Below are 27029 nucleotides of genomic sequence, written 5' to 3'. Positions count from 1 at the left end.
AAGGCAGAGAGATTCCAAGTGTGAGAAGGAATTGAAGTGTCACTGCTTTTAGGATGAAATGCACCACATGAGAAAAAAATCAGATGCACTTTGTAAGTACAGAGTGGACCTTGGCTGACAGCCCACAGGGAAACAGGGACCTCCATTCCACAGCCACAAGGAAATGGATTCCACCAACAATTGGAATGAGTTTGGAAGTGGATTCTCCTGAGAGCCTCCACTTAAGCAGTGAACTCCCAGCCAAGCCTGTCTAAACTCTTGACCCACAACCTGAAGATCATAGATTTGTGATATTTTAAGCCACTGAGTGTGTGGAGATTTGTTTCACAGCCATAGAAAACTAATATGCTATCTCACATAAAACTCTTCGTTTCTGACGTTGCCATGAACCTTGGACCCTAAAAACAGTTATAGGGAATGTGAGCATGGCTCTGTGGCGGTATACACCTGTGTGTTTTTGCACCCTTCACATTAGTAGCTTTTTAAGTTTCCTCACTGTGTATAAGGCACACCCTATCAAGCTGACTTGGAATAGAGAAGAAAACTAGGAGAGACAATTGGTGACATGAGTCTTTTGGTGACATTCAGGCTCATTTAACATCTTCTCTTGTGCAATCTCTCCCTGCCCCTTGGGCACCTGCTTTCTAGGGAACAGCTATTTGGAGTATGCAAGGACAGGGTCTTTCTGTCAACACTGAAGGATGCTCTTCTCAAGACTGGCAGAATATTCATCCGGGAAGGGATTCCCGTACTGCTAGCCTGTCTCTTTCCTCCCTCCTGGCAAAACCACAGCTTTGCCATTAAAGAGTGTTTTTGCACCATTTCTTTTTTTTCACTACAATACAAATTCACTGCTTTGTTGAGTTAGGTGGATGGCAAAATTATCATAATGGTATTTTATATATGTGGCTTTGCGGGAAAATGAGATGCTCTGCATAAGTAAACTTTCCATTTAATTAAAAATTGTTTATTTTATCACTACATTTTAAAAAAGACTTCATCTCTTAAACTAAAAAGAAATAGATATTATCCAGCCTTATTAAATGGAAAATAATGTAGACCTTTCATATTTTTATTGATGATTCATGTCATCATTAAAGCTATCATTTATTTCACAGCTCTGTTACTGCAGTGATGCCCTTAGGGACCCTTGTTCTTATACTAAATGGCCCCAGACCACTAAATCTTTGATTCTACTTCTACAGTTTACATTTTCCCTTCTCTCTTCCTTATAAACAGGAGGAAAATTCTAATCCATTATTGCTGTTGACTTATCTGCATCCAGTAGTTTTCCACCCACATGCACATGTAGTTCTAATTCTGAAATTGAACCGGAACCGTACTACCTTACAATCAATTTAAGATTTATGTGTACGGGTGGTGAAGTTGTAGCTAAATATAATAAAGACTCATGAAAACTTACATTTGAATGTTTTTTATTTCCCAAACATTAATTGAACAGTTATTATGTCCAAAAAATTGTATGGCTCATATGAAAATCTAGAGATTTAAAAATTAATAGATAGGGAAAACAAACATTTACACAACTGTCTAATAAGAATATAGTATATTAAATCTCATTATTCTATATCTATTACAAGGAAATCATTAATTCAATATGAACCTGCTTAACCATTAATCTAGTTTTTCATAAAATTAGTGTATTTTTATCTTTATAATATTCATTTGTTGGTCAAGGCTTCAATTTACTATTATACTCCCAAGAGTACCTAAGCAGTGTCATGCACCATAAGTGATCATTAAATACATGTTGCAAATAGTGAAATGTAACCGGTTTGACTTCTCTGCTATTCTAATACTCCTGTGCAACCAATATCCTGTAACAAATCTCTTCCATAGATCTTGAGTGATTTCTCTTTTCCTGGTTAGACTATGACTGCTAGGGGACTCCATCACAAACAGGAAATTTTGAATATTTGTGTATGATCTTAAAAAATGTATTCAGAATTTACATTATCCCAGATAAGATATTCATGCTAGATTTATTATAAAATATTATTTTGAACAATTTTCTGACTAAAATACTTAGGTTTTGACCTCTGAGTTGACCTTGTTGGAGGTTGTGCCATGTTTATTTTGTGTCTTTATATTCTCATGGCACAGTGCCACCTACGCCTGTAGTTCCTCAAATCTCAGTTTGAAATGAAAAATTCCAAAGAACCATAAGAGTTTAATAACAAGTATTAGAGCACAGCAGTAAGTGCACCAGTTCAAGAGTGTATCAGAACTTGAAGTTGGCCAGTCCAAGATAGGTGGCGGCTTTCTAGAGGCATTTTAATGACCTAAGAACAGAGGAAGTGCATGGTGGGTACTGATTGGTCATAGTGTTCCTATAGGAACATGTATTGGATGCTTGTAATGTGCGAAGTTTGGAATCACTATGCTATGGTGCCAGAAAGAAACCATGAGATCATAAGACATTTTTTTCTCTCTTAGGAGTTGATGGCAGCTAAGGGCATTTGGCTAGGTTTAACAGGGAGCATTAGGACTATGAAATATAAATAAAATGGTATGTGTCAGCTCTGAAAGATAGCCAGGAAAGTCATTCTTGCCTTACGGACTCTGTGGAAGAACATTCCTGAGGGACCGAGGTTATGGTGTTGTATTTATCTTTGCCTATCTCATAGTGCCTAAAACAATATTTGTACATGGTGGAAGGGTTAACATTTGTTTGTTAAACTGAACCGAGTGGAGAACTTGCTTTCTTCTTCCAGGGTACAGAATCTCGCAAACTCTTCTGAAATTTAAGTTCCCTCACGGCATACCCTAAAAAATTTAATCAAAACATGGAGCTCTTTTATAGGAACCTGACTTAGTAACTTTGAGGAGGCCAAGGCTGAAGAGGAAGTGAGGAAGTATCTCCAAACGCCCCACCCTCACCTCACTGCCCAGAGCTAGCCTTCATCAAGATGATTTATTTATTTGTTTGCTCAGTTTGCCATGCAGATAGAAACAATCCCCTCCTCTGTAGGGGAAGCATTTCAGATCGGGCAGATTAAAAAGCAAGAGTTGGAGTGAATAGTAGTGATCTCTGAACTCAGACATTTCTGTATTTTCTTGGTCTTTCTCTTTTGCTAGCACTCAAGCACTGAAGGAAAAAAAAAATTCTTCCACATACCTGGCTGGCTATTGGAAGCTGTGAAATAGTGGTTAAACTGGGAGGATTGGAGGGAACTTTCCTCCCCCATTTTTTAAAGTTTGGCTGTAGGTCCTTCTGCCTGCAGGCTACAGTCACATTAGCGGTTGGAAATTGGATAACGACAGCACAATGACAAATCCAGGTTGCTTGCAATAAGTTGCTAATCCCTTTGCTTTAATATCGGAGCAGCGGATAATGATGTTTGGACATCACTCCGGTTTACTGACGACCCCACTGGGGCCAGCAATAGAACCTTACAACTGTCTAACAAGGTGTCAGGTGATTCCCGTCGTCACAGCAACGGACACTGGAATCTAATCTTCCCTCCATCCCTTCTAGCACCCAATAACGCCTAGGTTATATAAGTGGCCCATCATTGCTTGGTAACTTGAATCAATTAACGTTAATTCGCACAATGCTATGATGTATTGTGATCACTTTCATTTCAGGGAAGGGGGAGAAATTGCTATAAGTCACCTAAAATGAGGTTGTCTGTGGTGCTGAGGTATTAATTGGGTGTCCATATTAAATGCAAAAGGAGCCCCATCGTGAAAGGAAAGTGGATGAGTGACTCTCTTGGCTGCTATTGACCTATCAGAAGAAGACAGTGCCCTTTTCCTTTGCTTTTATCTATTACAGTTTTCCCTATTGCGTGTCAAGTTGATGTATTATAAAAAATTCATTTGGTGACCTTTCACCCCCTTAGCAGATTAAACAATTTCACTTCGATGGCATCATTAACAAGACCCTGCATTTAATGATGATTTCTCTAAAAGGCCACGGAGATTCGATTTTAAGCTAACAGATTTATTGCACTATTATAACATATCGTAAAAAACTGTACCACCTACGGTCAGGTTTTAGGTTAGAAACTGCCTACGAGTTTATGTGGAGTTTAAAGTGGTATTACCTTGGGATATGCTGTAGCAGCAAGTCTCTGACCTCCAGTGGGATGCTGTTTACATTTAATCAGAGATGTTTGCTCACAATAAACTTTAAAGTGTGTCAGGGACGGGCCTTTTAGCAAGTGTTCAGGTAGTTGGTTCCCATCCCTTCGTCTCTAGACATCAACGTGCTTATGTCAGGACCTTGGATGGAGTCTTTTGGTTTCTTTAACCTACACGGCCAGCCTGCATCCTGTCCTGCATCAGAAAGCTTTTAAGAAATAGGCCACTTCCCTGGTGGCACAGTGATTGGGAGTCTGCCTGCCAATGCAGGGGACATGGGTTCGTGCCCCGGTCCGGGAAGATCCCACATGCCACGGAGCGGCTGGGCCCGTGAGCCATGGCCACTGAGCCTGCGCATCTGGAGCCTGTGCTCCGCAACGGGAGAGGCCACAGCAGTGAGAGGCCCGCATACCGCAAAAAAAAAAAAAAAAAAAGAAATAGGCCAGTGGAGAAATAGCACCTGATAACAATGTTAGAATTTTCCAGTAACCTAGGAGCCACAGAGGATGCAATGAATAACATGAGGTTTTAAAATATGATTTCAATTTTTTCTTTAAATAAAAAGGAGCCTTACTCATTCAGGCTAAGCAAACTAATAAATGATGATCAGACTAGTGTGTGTGGAATTCCCAGTGAGTGATTCTAGCAGAGGTCAGGGCCTTAGCTGGTAAATGACCAAAAGGGATTCGTAGGACCACACATGCCCCATCCCCCATTTTCCAGGATTCTCAGGGGAGAGGGAAATTGCTCCCTACAGAAACTTCATAGTTTGTGATCCTCTGTATTTGTTCTTGCACTGTTTCCTCTTCTTAGGACTAATTGTCACCTTTACCTCACATACACTCTCAGTTAAAATAAATATCCTTTTCTCCTCACATAAGAAAAAAAAAAAAGATTAGGGGATCAAGTAGTTGACTCACAAGCATTTAATTGAGGGCTGGGTAGGATACTATTTTAAAAAAAAACTCAAAGCCTTGTTAGACCTGACCTAGGGTGTTTTGACGGTAATCTATTACCCTATATTAGGGTAATATGTGTGATATATGGTGTCCATATATATCCATTTAATTGCTAAAACTCTATTGCATGCCTCTGATGTGTAATACACAATAGGCTTAATGGGACAATAGGTGTATAACCCAGAATATTCATTTAATAGAGCTGCCTTGGGTCTTCAAAAATACCAAAGCTCCGGTAAAAAGATGTTTTGAGGTATCATGAATTATGTAACTATTTTATTTTATAATTATTCCATTTTATTGCTAAGTCACATCAGCAATTAATGTGCTCAAAAGAGATAAAAACAGTATAGCTCTGGACCTTGGTCATACACTTACTCTTGGTAAGACCTTTGGAAAAATACTTAAGCCTTTTTGGACCTCGGTTTCTTCATGTGCAAATAAGAGTACCTATGTCATAGTGTCACTTTAAAGATGCAATGAGTTTATAGGTGGAAAGCATAGAATAGTACTTGGTACAGGGTGTAAGTGCTCAGCATATATTAATTATAAATAAGTATTATTCTCCCTAAGGACTTCATGCAACTGAAATCAGTTAATCAATGAATTCCACAGTTGTCGATTCTATTTAGTGCAAACATCCTGTGGAGACAATGAACATGAAAGGGTGGTTGTGAGATTAAATGAGCTATTCCATGTGAAACAGTGGTGTGGGAGGTTGCTCCCAGGCATCTCTTTCCAGTTCTTTTCGGTGACGTCATCTTGGTACCACAGAATTAGCCATGGTGAATGTATTTATACTGTGGAAATTGGAAAACACTAACACCTCTTGGGGGAGAGCTGGTTTACTAGCATACTTAGAACACATCCCCACCTTCTAAATATTTTAGTCTGATAAGTTGCCTCACTAAGGCTTTTTTGGAGCTGATATTAACAAATTGTGATAAAAATCTAAGTTCATAGTATGTTCTCCTCCCACCTCCCCCACCCCCCCGCCCCAACCAGTGTGCATTCTTTCCTATGGCAAAGCAAACATATAAAGTAAATATATAATTATTCTTTAGTTATAAGGTCATGTTTGCTATACAGTGTATTATTCAGTTTCTAGAAACAAAGGCAAATGCAAATCTTCTCACTGGTAATAACGTGTTATGGAAAAAAGCTACTGCAGTGATATGATACCTGTAGTCTTAGGCATGTATTCTTTTCTTTTTTAACATGTGCCAGAAATACAAGCAATTTCGAAACTGGGAACTTGATATATATTCGGCCCTATGGTCTTTCAGTCCTAGTCCAGCCTTCAGATGGAGAAGTGGGAAAAGAACTTACAGTACAACCACAGCTCGTCCTTCTGGATAAGCAGGTACCTTGCGCACAGGTAACAATCTTTATTCAGAGCCGGGTACCATGTTGTATCTGGCACATGTTTCACATTGCATCATCTTCAAGATACACATGTCACAGTGCCCACCCTGTGACATTTGGTGCACTTAGAACATCTAACTACTTTCATTATTTTCCTTCCATTTCACAGCCTGCTTTCCTTCCACTTTCTATAAGTGTCCAGAATTTGATCAAGGGTAAAAATAGAATTCTGATACTTTTTCTCCTCAAGCCAATTCTTTTTTTTTTTTGCGGTACGCGGGCCTCTCACTGCTGTGGCCTCTCCCGTTGCGGAGCACAGGCTCCGGACGCGCAGGTTCAGCGGCCATGGCTCACGGGCCCAGCCGCTCCGTGGCATGTGGGATCTTCCCGGACCGGGGCACGAACCCATGTCCCTGCATCGGCAGGCAGACTCTCAACCACTGCACCACGAGGGAAGCCCTCCTCAAGCACATTCTTACAGCAGGTCTCATGTATCTTCTCAGAAATCTCGCCTTCTCCAAGTGTTGGATCTATATCTGAAGAAATCATTTCATATGCTAATGAAGGAATTTATGCCATCACATCTGCATTATAGTTCTATGTTATTTTAAATGATTTCTCCTGTATGTGGTTAAGTACAGCATCAACAAGAGGCTTCTGTGCTTAATTCTAATTTCAGTGTCCGTGCCCTCTGATTCTATTTTATCTTGTCTATATTTACTAATATCAAGGGGGAAAAAGTGAAATATGATACTCAAATCAGCTTTCCACTCTTGACTTTAGAAATGCCTCCCCTGACGTGCTTACAGAGGGCTGAAGGCCATGGGCCTGAGGTCCACACTTCTGCTCTAGCCTGGCACTCACCCAACTCTCTCCTGCTTTGTCGTCTTAATCTTTCCTTCCTTATTAACCCTCAGCACACCGTGCCACTCTCCTTTTCTGTAAACTTAACTTTCCTTTCTCCTCTTCACTGCCCTGCCCCAACTTTTCTTGCAATAATCTCCCTTCTCTCTGCTCAGTAAGCTAATTTCATATATTCTTCTTAACCTGAGAAAGAAAATATTTATTTATTATTTTTTTCCTTTGTTTATTGTGTGCTTTATAAAAGATTCTGTGTGAATCCTCTTCTTTTTCAGATAACTTCACAAAATTCTCTTCTGAGTCCAACTTTTCCCCTTTTTTCCTGTTTCCAGAATCGGAGAGTAGAGTCGTTGGGGCCCCCATCAGAGCCTTGGGTCATTTCTGTTTCTCTGGAAGGGACATCAGATTCCATGCTGAGAGGTAGGTACCTGTGACATTCGGAGACCTGCTATAATTGCATCTGCACAGAAATGTTTGCTACCATTGGGAATCTATAACAAAAGCCGCTAATACTCAGTATCTTTGTTAGTTTGGAAGAAATCCCCTTCACCACCAGTCTACAACGCCAGTGTCTGCAAAAGGGAACATTAGGTTGGCAGGAAATGTTTAACAAACCATCTGCACACCTACCCCCACCCCTGCCAACATGGTGAGGAGTATTATTGTCATACCTGTATCTTCAGTATGGTGTAAGGAAAAGGTCATGGCCCCCTAATCATGTACAGATGATTCTCTGGTACAGTATCAAGTCATAGGTACAATGTGGTTTCTATGGGGAAACAAACACTGGCTCTCAATGTTATAAAGAATAAATGTGATGGCAAATGCAAAGCGCCTGGCCCAGAACAGGCCCTGAGAGCTCATTTTCTCCTCTCCAGCTTTCTTGGTCCTCCGTTACCTTCCTGTTCAGTCCCAGTACCACTGCTAGCTTCATTTACTTTTCTGGAGTTGTGCATATGAAAATCAAAAACCACCATTCTGTTCTTTGCTTCTATAAGTTTTACTATTTTAGATACTTTATATACATGAAATCATACAGTGTTAGTCCTTCTGTGACTGGTTGATTTCACCTAGCATAATGTCCTCAAGATTCATCTATGCTGCAACGTATTTCAGAACTTTTTTTTTTTTAGTTTTATTTATTTATTTTTTTATACAGCAGGTTCTTATTAGCTATCTAGTTTATACATATTAGTGTATATATGTCAATCCCAACCTCCCAATTCATCCCACCACCACCGCTTCCCACGATTCCCCCTTGGTGTTTATACATTTGTTCTCTACATCTGTGTCTCTATTTCTGCCTTGCAAACCGGTTCATCTGTACCATTTTTCTAGATTCCACATATATGCGTTAATATACGATATTTGTTTTTCTCTTTCTGACTTACTTCACTCTGTTTGGCAGTCTCTAGGTCCATCCACATCTCTACAAATGACCCAATTTCGTTCCTTTTTATGGCTGAGTAATATTCCACTGTATATATGTACCACATCTTTATCCATACTTCTGTCGATGGGCATTTAGGTTGCTTCCTGGCTATTGTAGATAGTGCTGCAATGAACATTGGGGTGCATGTGTCTTTTTGAATTATGGTTTTCTCAGGGTATATGCCCAGTAGTGGGATTGCTGGGTCATATGGTAATTCTATTTTTAGTTTTTAAAGAAATCTCCATGCTGTTCTCCATAGTGGCTGAATCAATTTACATTCCTACCAGCAAGAGGGTTCCATTTTCTCCACACCCTTTCCAGCATTTCTTGTTTGTAGATTTTCTGATGTAGCCCATTCTAACTGGTGTGAGGTGATACCTCACTGTAGTTTTGATTTGCATTTCTAATAATTAGTGATGTTGAGCAGGTTTTCACGTGCCTCTTGGCCATCTGTATGTCTTCTTTGGAGAAATATCTATTTAGGTCTTCTGCCCATTTTTCTATTGGGTTGTTTGTTTTTTTGATACTGAGCTGCATGAGCTGCTTGTAAATTCTGGAGATTAATACTTTATCAGTTGCTTTGTTTGCAAATAATTTCTCCCATTCTGAGGGTTGTCTTTTTGTCTTGTTTATGGTTTCCGTTGCTGTGCAAAAGCTTTTAAGTTTCATTAGGTCCCATTTGTTTATTTTTGTTTTTATTTCCATTAACCTAGGCAGTGGGTCAAAAAAGATCTTGCTGTGATATATGTCAAAGAGTGTTCTTCCTATGTTTTCCTCTAAGGGTTTTGTAGTGTCCAGTCTTACATTTAGGTCTTTAATCCATTTTGAGTTTATTTTTGTGTATGGTGTTAGGGAGTGTTCTAATTTCATTCTTTTATGTGTAGCTGTCCAATTTTCCCAGCATCACTTATTGAAGATGCTGTCTTTTCTCCATTGTATATCCTTGCCTCCTTTGTCATAGATTAGTTGACCATAAGTGCATGGGTTTATCTCTGGGCTTTTTTTCCTATTCCATTGATCTATATTTCTGTTTTTGTGCTAGTACCATGTTGTCTTGATTACTCTAGCTTTGTAGTATAGTCTGAAGTCAGGGAATCTGATTCCTCCAGCTCTATTTTTTCCCCTCAAGATTGCTTTGGCTATTTGGTGTCTTTTGTGTTTCCATACAAATTTTAAGATTTTTTGTTCTAGTTCTGTAAAAAATGCCATTGGTAATTTGATAGGGATTGCATTGAATCTATAGATTACTTTGGGTAGTGTAGTCATTTTCACAATGTTGATTCTTCCAATCAAAGAACATGGTATATCTCTGCATCTGTTTGTGTTATCTTTGATTTCTTTCATCAGTGTCTTATAGTTTTCTGCATACAGGTCTTTTGTCTCCTTAGGTAGGTTTATTCCTAGATATTTTTTTCTTTTTGTTGCAGTAGTGAATGGGATTGTTTCCGTAATTTCGCTTTCTGATTTTTGTTGTTAATGTATAGGAATGCAAGAGATTTCTGTGCATTAATTTTGTATCCTGAAACTTTACCAAATTCATTGATTAGCTCTAGTAGTTTTCCAATGGCATTTTTGGGATTCTCTATGTATAGTATCATGTCATCTGCAAACAGTGACAGTTTTACTTCTTCTTTTCCGATTTGGATTCCTTTTATTTTTCTTGTCTGATTGCTGTGGCTAAAACTTCCAAAACTATGTTGAATAATAGTGACGAGGGTGGACGTCCTTGTCTTGTTCCTGATCTTAGAGGAAATGCTTTCAGTTTTTCACCATTGAGAATGATGTTTGCTGTGGGTTTGTCGTATATGGCCTTTATTATGTTGAGGTAGTTTCCCTCTATGCCCACTTTCTGGAGAGTTTTTATCATAAATGGGTGTTGAATTTTGTCACAAGCTTTTTCTGCATCTTATTGAGATGATCATATGGTTTTTATTCTTCAGTTTGTTAATATGGTTTATCACATTGATTGATCTGTGTACATTGAGGAATCCTTGCATCCCTGGGATAAATCCCACTTGATCATGGTGTATGATCCTTTTAATGTATTGTTGGATTCTGCTTGCTAGTATTTTGTTGAGCATTTCTGCATCTATATTCATCAGTGATATTGGTCTGCCATTTTCTTTCTTTGTAGTATCTTTGTCTGGTTTTGGTATCGGGGTGATGGTGCCCTCATAGAATGAGTTTGGGAGTGTTCCTCCCTCTGCAATTTTTTGGAAGAGTTTGAGAAGGATGGGTGTCAGCTCTTCTCTAAATGTTTGATAGAATTCGCCTGTGAAGCCATCTGGTCTTGGGCTTTTGTTTGTTGGAAGATTTTTAATATCAGTTTCAATTTCATTACTTGTGATTGGTCTGCTCGTATTTTCTATTTTTTCCCGGTTCAGACTTGGAAAGTTATCCCTTTCTAAGAATTTGTCTGTTTCTTTCAGGTTGTCCATTTTATTGGCATAGAGTTGCTTGTAGTAGTGTCTTAGGATGCTTTGTATTTCTGCAGTGTCTGTTGTAACTTTTCCTTTTTCATTTCTAATTTTATTGATTTGAGTCCTCTCCCTCTTTTTCTTGATGAGTCTGGGTAATGGTTTATCAATTTTGTTTATCTTCTCAAAGAATCAGCTTTCAGTTTTATTGATCTTTGCTATTATTTTGTTTGCTTCTATTTCATTTGTTTCTGCTCTGATCGTTATGATTTCTTTCCTTCTACTAACTTTTGGTTTTGTTTGTTCTTCTTTTCTAGTCCATTTAGGTGTAAGGTTAGATTGTTTATTTGAGATTTTTCTTGTTTCTTGAGGTAGGCTTGTATTGCTATAAACTCCCCTCTTAGAACTGCTTTTGCTGCATCCCATAGGTTTTGGATTATTGTGTTTTCATTGTCATTTGTCTCTAGGTATTTTCTATTTCCTCTTTGATTTCTTCAGTGATCTCTTGGTTTTTTAGTAACATATTGTTTAGCCTCCATATGTTTGTGTTTTAACATTTTTTCCCCTGTAATTTATTTCTAATCTCATAGTGCTGTGGTCAGAAAAGATGCTTGATATGATTTCAATTTTCTTATATTTACCGAGGCTTGACTTGTGACTCAAGATGTGATCTATCCTGGAGAAGGTTCCGTGCACACTTGAGAAGAAAGTGTAATCTGCCGATTTGGAATGTAATGTCCCATAAGTATCAATTAAATCTATCTGGTCTATTGTGTCATTTAAAGCTTGTGTTTCCTTATAATTTTCTGTTTGGATGGTCTGTCCATGGTGCAAGTGAGGTGTTAAAGTCTCCTACTTTTATTGTGTTACTGTCAATTTCTTCTTTTATAGCTGTTAGCAGTTGCCTTATGTATTGAGGTGCTCCTATGTTGGGTATATATATATATATATACAATTGTTATATCTTATTCTTGGATTGATCCCTTGATCATTATGTAGTCTCCTTCCTTGTCTCTTGCAACATTCTTTATTTTAAAGTCTATTTTATCTGATATGAGTATTGCTACTCCAGCTTTCTTTTGATTTCCATTTGCATGGAATATCTTTTTCCATCCCCTCACTTTCAGTCTGTATGTGTCTCTAGGTCTGAAGTGGGTCTCTTGTAGACAGCATATATATGGGTCTTGTTTTTGTATCCATTCAGCGAGCCTGTGTCTTTTGGTTGGAGCATTTAATCCATTCACGTTTAAGGTAATTATCAATATGTATGTTCCTATTACCATTTTCTTAATTGTTTTGGATTTGTTATTGTAGGTCCTTTCCTTCTCTTGTGTTTTCCACTTAGAGAAGTTCCTTTAGCCTTTGTTGTAGAGCTGGTTTGGTGGTGCTGAATTCTCTTAGCTTTTACTTTTCTGTAAAGCTTTTGATTTCTCCATCAAATCTGAATGAGATCCTTGCCGCATAGAGTAATCTTGGTTGTAGGTTCGTCCCTTTCATCACTTTAAGTATATCATGCCACTCCCTTCTGGCTTGTAGAGTTTCTGCTGAGAAATCAGCTGTTAACCTTATGGGAGTTCCCTTGTATATTATTTGTCATTTTTCCCTTGCTGCTTTCAATAATTTTTCTTTGTCTTTAATTTTTGCCAATTTGATTATTATATGTCTCTGCGTGTTTCTCCTTGGGTTTTTCCTGTATGGGACTCTTTGCACTTCCTGGACTTGGGTGGCTATTTCCTTTCCCATGTTAGGGAAGTTTTCAACTATAATCTCTTCAATTATTTTCTTGGGTCGTTTTTCTCTCTCTTCTCCTTCTAGGACCCCTGTAATGTGAATGTTGTGTTTAATGTTGTCCCAGAGGTCTTTAGGCTGTCTTCATTTCTTTTAATTCTTTTTTCTTTATTCTGTTCAGCAGCAGTGAATTCCACTATTCTGTCTTCCAGGTCACTTATCTGTTCTTCTGCCTTAGTTATTCTGCTATTGATTCCTTCTAGTGTATTTTTCATTTCAGTTATTGTATTGTTCATCTCTGTTTGTTTGTTCCTTAATTCTTCTAGGTCTTTGTTAAACACTTCTTGCATCTTCTTGATCTTTGCCTCCATTCTTTTTCCGAGGTCCTGGATCATCTTCACTCTCATTATTCTGAATCCTTTTTCTGGAAGGTTGTCTCCACTTCATTTAGTTGTTTTTCTGGGGTTTTAGCTTGTTCCTTCATCTGGTATATAGCCCTGTGCCTTTTCATCTTGTCTATCTTTCTGTGAATGTGGTTTTTGTTCCACAGGCTGCAGGATTGTAGTTCTTCTTGCTTCTGCTGTCTGCCCTCTTCCAGTTACTTCTTGCTCTACCCTGGCTTTGAGTCTAAGCTCATTCACATGCCTCCTGTAAAATATGTAGCTTGCCATACTGCATACATTACCCATACCCAGTTCCTTACTCACACTCCATACCTTATCGTATCCCATACCTACTCCTCTACTATACCTTACTCAGCCTCCATACTTTACTGTGCCCCACTCCTGACACATACTCCCCCCATTCGTCATTGGTTTCCTCTCAGTTATCCCAAGGATATCATCACTGTCTAGCTTAGAATCATATTGGATCATGCAAAATGAATGAGGCATGAAACCGTTTGTTATTTTCCTCCATTAACACCAACTCATGCTCAAGCCAACTGACTCCCCTGGATCAGTATATTCACCGTTGTTCTCTTTGGGAGATTCGATGAGAGCGTATGATGAATGGGCTGAGGTCATCTTATATGCACACGTTTTTGTGCGTGTGTGTGAGTGTCATGAAATAGGAAAAAAATCTGGTGTCATTTTCTTTGTAGAATGCCCATATCACCAAACACCCTATTTCAATGATTGAAAGTATCTCTTGAAGCCATCATGAAATATTTCTCCTTAACTTCAGAAAGAATGGAAGCAAAACCATTTGGCATGAATTACCTAACTTATTCTAAGTATTTCCTGCAGAAAAATAAATTAACAACAACAAAACCCGGTCTATATGTCTAGCCTAAATCTTTTGTTCTGCAGTTTAACTTCATGTTCTTTTGTCTCAGTAAATCCTCTTCAGTTCAAAAAAAAGAGGTTATAACCAAAAATGGGTTTATGTATGCAAAGACAATTATTTTAGGGTCCTTCAGATCCTTTGATATTTAGCTATAGATCCTAGTTGTAGAAAAAATGTGTTCTTAATACTAAAAAAATAAACTCTCAACATTAATGATGTAACAGTTTGCTAGTGTGGATAGCTAAGGGTAAGAGGGATCGTTTTGGGGGTGAAAAGTATTTTAGAAACCCTATGCCCTACAGAATCACATTCAAGTAGCATTCCCTGATAAAGCATGTCATCAGCTTCAATCTTATGTGAAGCCCAACACCCCATCTCCTCCCAGGTTCCCTCAGCCAGGACCAGCTTGATCAGGGAGCCTGTCAATGACATTTGTCTATTTTACAATTACCATTCCAGAGATATGATGAACCCCGGAGTCATGTACTGTACTTGGCAGCAAACTGCCTCAGCTTTGGGGCACATATGCTTCAAAGCTGAGAATATCGTAGATATATACGGGAATCTTTGTAGAGATCTCTGAGGCAAGCTTGTATTTAACACAAAAGCAAACCGATTTGGAGCTAAAGTACTTTCCATTAGGCAGTTTGGCGGCTGTTCTATGAGGCAGACTCACTGTGCTCGCCGGACACATTTCAATTAAATGCTGCTTTGTATTCCTCCAAAGATGGGAACAATAAGAACGTTTGTCAAAGGGAAAACTGTAGCAAATGATTTCATGTTGAACATCTGTACTCTGCAGTTCACTGTTTGCAAGAGTTTATTGACCATAATTTTGATGCATATAGATTTTAAAGAGTATAAACAGCATTTGTCTTGGTGCCTATCATTTATTTCAGTCTTGGCTTATTTATTTCCATTTTTCTGGGCATTTTATTTATTTCGGGACTCTGAAGAGATGAAGAAAAAGATGTTTCTGAAAATGGAAATTTTAGTTAGCTCTGAAAAATTGATGAAGAAAGACAATGTTTTCCCCAAAAGGATTGAGCAATTGAATTGAGAAATAGAACACTATGCATATTCTATCTTTATGATACCTTTCAGCCTTAAAGATCTCAAACCAATTTTTAAACTTTAGGACCACTCTCCTATCTCATTGTCCATCATACCAATCATAGTGACATTTCCAGAGTGAAATGGAGCAGCTGTTAATTAGCAAGGTAATTTGAGGATAGTGGAGTCAGAAGACTAATTAAAGGCATTGTGAATGGGATCCAGAGCTAAGTTTCCTTCTTTTACTTTATAAATGGATGGCCTATTGTTAGAAGATGTCAGCTTTCCTTTTTGCATTTTATTCAGGGAAACCATAGCCCAGACGATCCAGGTTGCTGAACAGGGTAGCTTTTATCACTCCTGATTTGATGCATTGCTGTGGTCCTGATCTATTGGCCTAACTCTGTCACCGCATAAACCACAGATCCCTTGAATAGAAGAGAGGCAGAGCCTAGAAACTGACCACCTAGAAAGAGAATAGACTTTCAACTCTCACCACGTAATTTAACCTTTCCTGAGTCTATTTCTTAATCTCTAGAATATTGGTAATAGTATATTTTATAGGGTTGTGTAGTTTATGTACAATGATGAATATAAAGCACAATGTCTGGCATAGTAAGCTTTCAATATATGTTGGCTTTTGTTGTTATTATTCTATCTTGGATTATTTAGTTCCAAGATTTGTCTAAGAGAAGCCTGATGGATTTAGTAACCTCTTCAATTAAATTTTTTTTCCCATGTTGTCCATTTGCCTCTCTACAGGGAAGACTTGAAGAAATCGCTCTTGTGTAGGTAACTAACATTCACTTTTTGGTTTTGTGTTTATTTGCAGGATGTACTCAGGCAGAAACTCAAGATGGTTATGTGAGGTTCTCCAACTTGGCAGTTTTGATCTCTGGGTCAAATTGGCACTTTATTTTTACTGTCACTTTCCCTCCAGGTAATTCCAGCACAGTGTGTTTTTATTATCTGTTTCTTTTTTAAAAAAATATATAACTCCTTCTCCTTTATAATGGGACTAGCTTCTATCATGAATAAGAAGTCATTGTAGTTTAGAGAAAAAAATCCCCTTGGTTGTATCGTTAAGGTGTGAGAAGCAAGAACACATGTAGGAATCAAGCCTCATGAGAATCATGGTAAGCAAGAATCCAAATGTACATTTTCCTCTAGTTATTAAAATTTACTTTGAATGTTCTATTTTTTTTCCATGACATTTGATGGAACTTGGTTGGGTATTAATTTAAGAATTTTAATTTATAAGAAGGAGAGTCCTGGGGTATCAAGTATTATGAAATCTTATCTTTCAGTCCTGCCCTCCTCATCCACTGCCCCACCCCCACCTTTAAAATGGTGACTATACCCACTCAAAATCTTGGTACTTTAGAAGGGTAGGTATAAGGTGTGTGTAAATTGCTTATATGATCCAGTTCTTCTTGACAAAACATTAAAGAGAAACCTTCTCCCTTCGGAAGTATTCTTGACAAATTTTGCTTTATTAGAGTGTAATACTATTCAATAACTTTGTAGTAAATAATATGTTACTTAAACTGCAAAGCCAGATGAGCTTATGAAAAATACTACTCTCCCATTTCCATGATGGGTAGAGTCCAGGCTGCACCCTACAGAGGAGTAGCGAGAGTCCAGTTTTGGACATCCTTTTTATATATAAAGGATTGAACTCTGATAGAGACACAGAATTACCACCTGAAAAAAGTTATCTAAATATTGTAATTTACCAGGAAAAAACCCTCCTCCCCTAAGAGAGCATCTGAAAGAGTTCTAAAAATACTAACATCACGTTTGAACTGAAAGGTAGATAATTATAATCAGTTATTAATTTGAGTCAGGGAAATTAGTCTGGTACTTAAGACATGCAGTTGTGGAAAGTAGTTAATGCACAGCTGTGATAATGCAAAGTTTTAAAAAATACACTAGAACAATCATGAGTGGATTTAAACTGCTTAGATATTGGAAATGGCAAAGGAAATTAAATGTTTTGATGTGAGGTGTCTGAAGCCGAACAACAAATATTTAATTAAGGCCAGGTGTTAGTTCTCCTTCATGAAACTTAAATTCAAACCACCAGTATACTTTTCAAAAAGTTAAAAATATGGCTCTCATGAAAATATATAATGAGTACTTGTCAACAAGTTACTTTACTCTTTAATGTGGGAACCAGGAGGATGGCAAGGTTTATAGCCTGGAAAGGACTGCTTTGAAATCAGTTTGCTAAATTGGATACAGGGCAATCAAACTCTAATCTTTGAGTTGCATGTCTACAAATATCACTTTCATTCTTACTGGATGAAAATCACTTTCAGCTTACCAATCTTCTACAAATTCACAAGACTGGACCCCTAAATATTGAATATTAAGTCAAACAAAAGTGTGTTCCAGAGAATTTGATAAACCTTGGATGGGCTTGTTTGAAAATGCTCCAGTGTGATATTGTTAAGATCTGTAATCATTATTTTTCTCTCAGTTCCAAGTTTTGGACAATTTTTCTTCACAAAGGGAATACCATCTGGGGTCAGGTAGTAGTATTAATTGCATAGGGCACCTATTCTTATAATACCTAAGACGTTGTCCTGATGTAAGCACAGATTCATGGAGAATGTTCAGCGCCTTGACCATGGGATTCCCAAGGATGTATTTTGAAGGGTAACACATGCAGAGCTGGATCCTTTGGTCCCGATTTGCTGCATATTTAAAAGACCATTGCCCTCCAGTTTCCTCAGTGGCTAACTAAGACTAAATACTTCATCCAGTTTACTTTAAGGCATAAGTTATACAACCGGATGTAAACTGTAGTGTAGACAGCAGCTTCTCGGTGACAGTGTGATTTTGAGCTGGCCCTGGTGTTCACATTTACTGGACTACTGCTTCCTTTAATTTCCACCTTCAGCTTGTAAAGTCCCCTAAATGAGGAATCGTCTTGAGAAGTTTTCCTTTAGAATTTTCCTTAAATTATTCTTCGTAATTTTCAAGACTGACTCTATGAGGTGAGGCTCTGTTTAAGTGAGAAGAGAAAAGATGGAGGAGAAATAGAAAACATCAGAAGGCCTGCACTTCTGTGACCCCATAGCCACCTGTTCATTACCAGTGCAGATCCTGAGAGGGACTCCTCGTTTCCAGGTGTATCAGTGTCTAAGGCTGGAATTATTTGGGAAAGCAGCTCTCATCCTCACGTTGCTAGGCCACTCAATGACATTTCTCCTTTTTAGTAAGCTCCAAAAGAACAGCTGTGACAAGCCTTGATTCATGGGACTGTAATTTTTGCTTCATCCCTGAATCAAGCAGAAGACTTGCAGTCATTTTCATTATTTTCCCTCTTCTCCCTTAGAGAGAGGAACACATCATTATTCCTATTTTAGTATTTTTTTGTCTCATTACTTATTTATTTTTCTTAAAACTGAAGAAAAAGGACAGAATTCAACATCTGCTTAATGCCCAGAGATGGCAGATAATGGCAGATGTGATTCCTGATTGTATTTAGATCATGGAAGTTGGCAATCTGTCTTTCTAAAGTTTCCAACATTGTCCATGTCTTTATGTTTTTAAGTGGAAATAGATGTCACTTTAATCAATGTTTCATTGATCACTGCATACAAAGACATACATTTCTTCAGCTCCGTAGATACACCAAAGACTTATAATTAAGGACTTAGTTCATTAAAGATATATGTATATGTATATATATATACATATACATATATATAATTTATTTTCTACTGAGATACAATTGACATAACACTGTATAAGTTTAAGGTGTACAGCATGGTGGTTTGATATATTTATATATTGCCATATGATTATCCCTGTAGTGTTAGCTAACACCTATATCGCATCGCATAATTATCACTCTTTTTTGTGGTGAGAACAATTAAGACCTAGTCTCTTAGCAACTTTGAAGTTTATTATACAGTATCATTGACTATAATCGCTATGCTATTTTGGAAATATAGAAGTTGAGGAACTGAGAAGTTACATAAGTCTAGCCAAGTATGTATGGAATCCTCATAAGTCTTTATAACATGTGGGCTAATCCAGCTCATTTATCTGTTTCTGAACTTCCTGAGACACTGTCAAGAGGGCAGAGTGTCTGTTAAGTTTGTTCTACCGACTTCCCACCCAACCTTTCCACATGCATTGTCATTACCATGGTCTAGGCTCTGGTTTCTCTAACCATTTCCTGGAGCCATGGGACTCTTAGGGGGTTCTCCAGGGCCGCTGGGTTGAGACAGGATGCACCCTGCCACCCAACCCAGAAAAACTCAACTGCAGTGGCCGTTTCCGAGTCTGGAATATTCCTCCTCCCTAACTTCTCGTGGCTCGCTCACCAGCTCACCCAGGTTTCTTTTCAAATGTAACCTCCTCAGAGAGCCCTTTTCTGCCTCGCTCTGTCCACACCACAGTCTCAACCCTGCTCCCCTCTCCAGCCATCCTCTGACTTCTGCATGGCACTCATCACTCTCTAGCGTCAGAGTATCTGTGTATTTGCTTGTTTGTCTATTGCCTGCCTGCTCTGTCCCCCATTAGAACCTAAGTCCCAGGACGGACAGGAATTCTGCTTAGTTCAGCATTACATCCTCAGGGTGTTAAAAAAAAAACAAAAACAAATAAATATTTGTTTATGAATAAGTGGGTATACTGAGATTCTGCCTAAGATTACATTTAAATAATGTTCTGCTGCTAAAAATATTTAAAAACTGGTGGTCTTCACCCTTAGACTCAGGTTACTGCTCCAGGCTTATAAACCTCAGGCCTGACTTCAGCCTCTCTGTCATTATTTGTGTTCTAAACACTTCCATGGCTTGATCTTCTATATCACAGGGGGCTCATGCCACTTCTCAGGTCAGAGTTTTTCCATCTGTGACACCTCATTGCCTTCAGAATGTTGTCAACGGCCTTTTGGCTTTTGCCATTTAATGCCCGCCAAAGTTTGCCTCACATGCTTTCCTGCACTGATTCCTAGTATCTCCTGGCAGTACTTTTTTCAACATCGATTGCTTTTTTTCTCTTTTCTGTCTTTATTTGCTCAACCTGCAGATCCCCATCTAGGTACTCTCTCCTCTGGGGAGCTTTCCCCAATCATATTCCTAGAAAATAACCTTCCAAGGCAATTGATTTGCATTATTCTGGTGGCATGGGTCACATTCTGATTTGTATGGAAAATATTTGTATGTGTATCTTATTTCATTTATTGGCTTGTAAATATCTTAAGAATGAGAACAGTAACTTATCCACGTGGTGAAGTAAACAATCACTGAGCAGTTATTGGAAAATGGATAAAAGAATAAAGAATTTTGTTCTTAATTCTGTAAATCCCTAGTAAAATCCATACCCCTGTCTCTGGGCTAGAGTTAGCTTATTCAGTTGCCCATAAAAAGCAACTAATTGATAACAAACAAGCCAAATATGGCTCAAGGATAAGATGTACCCACAGGAGAAGCATTTCTAGATAATTTTGTTATAGTAGCTTTGGGACCGAGTCAGCCAGGAGTCAAGAGACTGGAGCTCTAACTGTGACTTCCAATCAAATTGTCAGGTTCAGCCCAAGGAAAGCACAGCAAAGAAAACACGGTGTTTCCTTGAGTAGAGAAAATACAAGCTCTGCTTTTGCCTGAATTATTCAGATGAAAGCAGAGATTTGGGGTTTGTTTGTTTTGAACGACCTACTCAAAAATACTGGTTATAGCTAACTTAGGATCACAGGCAAGTGTCTTTTTTTTTTGACTTTAAATTTTTGTCTTGAGATATAATTGACATATGATAAGCTATACATATTTAAAGCATACAGTTAGATAAACTTTGATGAATCTATACTTCCATGAAACCATCCCCACAGTTAAGATGATGAACATATCTATCATTCCCAAAATTATAGGCAAAGTTTTTAAATTTTTATTTTTTGAAATAACATACAGTAAAAATGATGATTTTTTAGGGGGTCATTTTATGAATTCAAAGATATATATAGATTCATGCAATCACCCCCACAGTCAGGATGCAGAACATTTCCCAGAAGTCTCCCTTATGCTGTTCCTCTGTCCTCACATCCTCCTACTAATCCCTGCAACCACTGATCTGTTCTCCATCTGTATAATTTTGTCTTTTCTAAAACGTCATATGAATGGAATCATATTATGTATACCCCTTAGAGATGGGCTTTCCTCACTCAGCATAATGCTTTGGATGTTCATCTCAGTAGTTACAGGTTATTAATAGTTTCCTCCCTCCCTCCCTCCCTCCATCCTCCTTCCCTCTCTTCCTCATCCTCTTCCCCACTCCTTTTTCTTTTTCTCTTTCTCTCTTTGGCTGAGTCATACTCCATTGCCTGAAAAAAACACAGTTGGTTTATTCATTCATCTGTTGAAGAACATTTGGATTGTTTCCAGGTTTGGGTGGTTATTGAGGTGCTACAAACACGTGTGTACAGGTTTTTGTGTGTATAGACAGGGTTTGTTTGTTTGTTTGCTTTGTTTTCTTGCTTTCTTAGATTCTTTTCTACCTTGCTTCAAAAACACTAATGGAGTGAGAACCAAATTTTTCAGTCTACAAAACAGGGAGGAGTTTGAGACGAGTTCTTAGAAAGATGTCCTCCCTGAAGGGAACGGCCATTCTGCCCCTTAGTCCATAGTCCATAGAGCCGGTGGCTCTATCCATCTATCCCTGCTCTACCCCTAGTTTTCCAGATAACAAAATTCTTGTGGACCTTAGAAATTCTCTTGGTTCCATAGTAGGAGTCCCTGTGCCCTTGCTTTGATGTGTTACAGGTTGTATTTGAAATGAGATACGTACGTCATAGCAAGTAGTTTCACGCAATCTGGAGTCCAGAGTGCTTCTGTTCTAATTAGTGGAACATGAGAGTGAAGCTACAGCTTTGCACTGGTGGAGAAAAAAGGTCTGAAAATAGGACAGCATTGGAAGAATTCCCCAACATAATGGATAGAAGTGGAAAGAACAATCATATATTATTGTTGGAATCTTGAAATTCTTTAGAGATATGAGTCTTGGATTTATTATTGACTCATGTATTGAATCATCTAATTCCATAAATATTTATTGAATCAACTATGTGCCAGGTACTATTGTAACCATATCTTTTCCACAATATTTTATATTAGCATCTTATTAATATGCTATTGTTATTATTTTGTTATTTTTGGTTTTTTTTTTTAACAGGGGTCAATTTTACAGCTCGCTCCAGGCTGTTTGCTGTCTTACCTGCAACTCCATCCGAGAGGCCCACGATCATACTGGCTGCTTCCCTGTGCTCAGGGGTCTCGTGGCTGGCTCTGTGCTGCCTCGTATGCTGTTGGTTTAAGAAAAGCAAAAGCAGAAGTATGTAATTTTTTTTTTAGTAAAAATATCTGAAGGAAATGCCATCATGTACAATATATTAACTATTCTTTTTCTTCCCCCAAAGAGACATTTTTATGAGCCTCTGTAACATATCAAACTACATGGAGCCAAATTACTCAACTCATACAGTAGAAACAAGGATTGTCTAATTCTAAATAATAATAATAGCGATAACAATATCAGCTCTTATTTTTTGAATACTCACTATGGATAGGCTTCTAAGTACTTCAGAGATGTGAATTCATTCAATTCTCACAACAACTCTGTGAAGTAGGTACTAAGTACTACATCTGTGTTTCAGGGGTGGAGCATGAAGCCCAGAAAGGCTAAGTGACTTGCCCAAGGTTTCACCACCAGGATCAAACTTTGGTTCTCTCCATATCTGACTCTTTGAAACACTGTGCCCTACAGCCCATGTGACCCTCCAAAAGGAGAGTTCAATAAAGGGGGAATGTCCTCTGCTTTTTCAGAAGAAGGAAGAGAGTGCTTGGTGTGGGTTTTTTTGTTGTTGTTTTTTTCACTAGGAGCATAGAAATTGTGTTTTTAGGCATTTTCCCAGAAGCTGATCTTTTTCTTTCTTTCTTTTTTTTGGGGGGGGGGGCAGTGGGTGGAGACATGGATGAAACACTTTGATATTAGGAGATACTAGGAAACCAAAGTGATAAGGAAGAGTGAGAATAAAAGAGGTGAAATGAGGAGAGGCAAAGAGAGAAAGTGAAAAATTAAGAAAGGAAAGAGGAGGTAGCCTGGTGCCACCACTAGACAGCTCACTATGCTTGGATTTCTGAGAGATGCTGAGGGATGGAAGCTCCACTAGATGCTCTTTAGTTTGAACCAAGCTTCAGCCTGGTCTCTCCCTCCCTCCCTGGCATCATCAGGCTTCACAGACTTAAAGAAAACTCAAGGATCCCTTGTCTTTCTCAAGAAGAATGGGATCTCATCCTGGTTTGTTGCCTGTGATTTGTTGAATCACGGGTTTTGGTGTTTGTTTTAAAATCTAAAAATCTGTGTGTGCGTGTGGGTGTGTGTGTGTGTACGTGTGTATATGTGAATAGTGCTTTCTGGTTTGAAAGTAAAGACCTTTCATAGTTTTTAATCTCATGGTTTGTGAAGTAGGTGATTTAATTCTCACCCTCCATTTTATAGCTAAACCTCCCAGCCATGGAGGGACTGTCCTCTAAGCTTGCTCACCCCATCTCTTCTCTTTTGTTCACCCAACTCTAGAGGAAGCTTCTTCCTGCAGTTACTAAAATTATCAGTTATCTCAGTGTCCTCTTTTTGCTTTTTCAACCTTTCAATATCTTTGGACACATTTCCCTGTATTTAATTTCCATATTTTCTTGACTGGACACAGACTTCTAACTTTCTTTTAAAAAATCTAAAGAGATTAGGAGGAACTTCATGAAAAAATACATAGTAATCAGTTCTGTATGAGTAATTTCTGTTTCCCTCTTTGTATCTTTCTGTATTTTTCATATTGCTGTAATTAGCATTTATTACTTTAGAATCAGAGAGGATACTGTTCCCCATCTTCCTCCTAGAAAGTGATTCTCTGATCCAGTTGTACAGACTAGAGCAGCACTTTACAAAATTTTGATCTCGGGACCTCATCACACTTTCAGTAACTATCAAAATCCCCAAAGAGCTTTTGTCACTGTGTGTTCTATCTATCAGTATTTCCAAATGAGAAGTTAAGAGAGAACATGTAAAGCTTATTTATTAATTTATTTTAAAATACAAATAAGACATGCATTATATGTTAATATAACATATTTTTAATTTAAAAACTATGTTTTAAAAATATATAGTGAAAAGAATGACATTTTTTATAAACCTCTTTAATGTCTGCCTGAAAAAAGTCAGCTGGACTCTCTTAGCAGCTTCTGCATTCAGTCTGTTGCAATGTATTGTTTTGGCTGAAGTATATGAAGAAAATCTAGCCTCACTCAGCTACATAGTAGAAAAAGGAAGAATATTAATAACCTTTACAGATATTGTAGACATTCTTCTTTGATACTGCACCCAAACTGGACAAAAGGAAGTTACTTAAAGGTACATCTCAATGTACTTTTTGTGTTCTGTTACATGAAAATGCACCAGTCTACCTTGTGCTTTGAATAGAGATTTTGCGCATGCAAAAACAAACATTATGCTTTGGCCATTTAGGAAATGTTGTTTCACTGAGTTATGCAGGTCTACAAAATGCTGATATATTTCCTTCTATAATTTTTTTTAAAAATCACGTTAATAGCAACAGAATTAGAAATCTGTGAAGCTTACAGTAGTTGATAAAATTTTTCTAAAGTTCTAAAATTTCCCATGTGAGCTTGACTTATATCACTGGCAACAAATACTGTCAATCGTTTCTTTGAAGTTACAGGCTCACTTCATTTACTTAAAAAAAAAATCTCCCCAGTACCAAAGTATGAATAACCATAATTTGTCTTTCAATCATTCTTTCAAGTTCTTTCAACGTAAAAATGGTGTCCTGTGAAAAAAATCAACTAGTTCAGCTCAAAACTCAATCACAAAAGTGCCTTTCCTTGAGAAAATCATCATATGTCTTGGCATGGCATTATCTGACATCATATTACAATTTATTTTTTTTTCTTCTGCCATCCAAACTAGAATAAAAGCTCTATAAGGGCAGACCTGGTCTTTCATACTTATCATTGGCTTTCCAGTGCCTAGAACAATGCCTGGCATGAAGAATGTAAAGGTATTTTTATTAATATAGTTAATGAATAAATGAATAGGAGAGAAGGCATCACTCTAGTCAAGAGCAGACTGAAGATATAAAGTCTTCAATCAAAAGCACACAGCTGTGTGAGCTCTGTGGATTGCACCAATGCCAATTTCCTAGTTTTGATGTCATATTGCAGTTATACAAGTTGTTGGAAGTAGAGAGAAGGCTGGGTGAAGGTGCGTGGGTCATCCCTGTACATTTCGTTTGACACTTTCTGTGAATCTATAATTATTTCAAAATAAAATGTTTTTAAAAAGTATTAGTAACATTGCAGCTCTGGTCAACAGAAAGATAACACGAACCACCAAAGTGAGACACATAGTGTCATTTTCTAGCAGCCATTTAACTTTAAATATCAAGATAATACTTCAACATGTAATGGATATAAAAATATTAGATATCTTACATTTTTGAAAAATCAGGTGTGTATTTTACACTTACAGGACATCTCTTTTTGAACTAGTCACTTTTCACATGTTCAGTAACCACATGTGGTGGCAACTATATTGGATGGTAGTTTTATACCTCAATGTTGTGATCAGTATATGGGATTTTATTTCATTATTCCTTAAGCTCTGAGACTATTAAATGCATTCTACTGCATGTATATCACAATAATTTTGGGGGAGCGGAGAAGGGAAATATCCTAACACTTAGGGCCCATGTATAATAAAAATGTCACTTTATTCTAAAAAAAGCCAATGTATTTTTTCATTAATACAGAAATAAAAAGTGAAGAGATTTCTGAATCCCAGACTAATGATCAAAAGAATCATAGCCACGTCTCACCCAAACGCCAAGAATCACAAGTAGAGACTGAAAAGGAAGGCACCATGATGGCAGAAGGTAAGCTTGGACAATGGGATGATTCCCACAAGAGAAACAAACCCATTGTGTGTGAACTGTAGCCTCCCGCTGGCTGCCAGTTTCTGAATCAGTTTAGTTTATAGCCCCTTCTTTAGCCTTTGTTACTTCTTCTCAAGGAAATTACACCCCAGCATAAGAACACACAAGTCCAGCTGATTCACTCAGCTACTAACCAGTTATCCAAGTTGATATTTATATATATTTTTTCTTACTAGAAGGTTATGGGTTTAACATTTGAATTCGTTATATAGAGGAAAGAAAAACCAGAGTATAGGCATATAATCTTTCCCTTAGCTAGTGCAAAGCTGCCAGTTTGGCAACATAATTGAATCTGGGAAAGAAGAGAATGGAGTTGCCAAATACTAACTATGCAAAATAGATTGAATGCAGAACCCTCAAGAAACAAGTCAGCTTTGTTAAGCTCTGCTTTGTCGTTTCGTTGTACTTTTTGCAAAAGGTATTATTTGCCTCCGTTGTGCATGATACCAGATGATTTTGCTTGTTATATTGTTAAATTGTCATTAGAGTTGCTGCCAAGCAGAGAAAAGATAAGCATTTATTGCAGACCAATGTTTTGTCCTTCTAAGGACACAGAAATTACAAAAACGATGGGCAGAATACAAGATGCATTTGCCAAGTACAAGTATGGTGTATGAAAAACATGAAACTTCCATGGATCTGAAATATTTTGAAACATATGCTCTAAACAGGAGAATATTCCTTTTTTTCCCCTAAATGATAGCCAATTATCATGATATTTTCTGCTCGAAAAGGAATCCAAATCTTACCAGTTCTGAGTGGATGTTTCACCAAACCATAGCAGTCCGAAGTTGTTCTGCCTC

The 27029-nt window shown here is 37.9% G+C and overlaps 1 protein-coding gene across 1 annotated transcript in view; it reads left to right on the top strand.

Moving 5' to 3' along the window:
- The window catches only part of PKHD1 (PKHD1 ciliary IPT domain containing fibrocystin/polyductin), a 433598-nt gene that overhangs the window by 396889 nt on the left and 9680 nt on the right, over positions 1-27029 (top strand). The window contains exons 61-65 of the mRNA XM_060164227.1: positions 6294-6429; positions 7625-7712; positions 16042-16149; positions 22395-22553; positions 26044-26166. Of these exons, the coding sequence (XP_060020210.1) occupies positions 6294-6429; positions 7625-7712; positions 16042-16149; positions 22395-22553; positions 26044-26166 (614 nt within the window). The remainder of the gene's footprint in view (positions 1-6293; positions 6430-7624; positions 7713-16041; positions 16150-22394; positions 22554-26043; positions 26167-27029) is intronic.

The sequence above is a fragment of the Lagenorhynchus albirostris genome, chromosome 10, assembly GCF_949774975.1.
Source record: "Lagenorhynchus albirostris chromosome 10, mLagAlb1.1, whole genome shotgun sequence".
Classification (NCBI taxonomy): Eukaryota; Metazoa; Chordata; class Mammalia; order Artiodactyla; family Delphinidae; genus Lagenorhynchus; species Lagenorhynchus albirostris.
The sequence above is the reverse complement of the archived record's forward strand: the minus strand, read 5'-3'. Positions and strand labels throughout refer to the sequence as shown.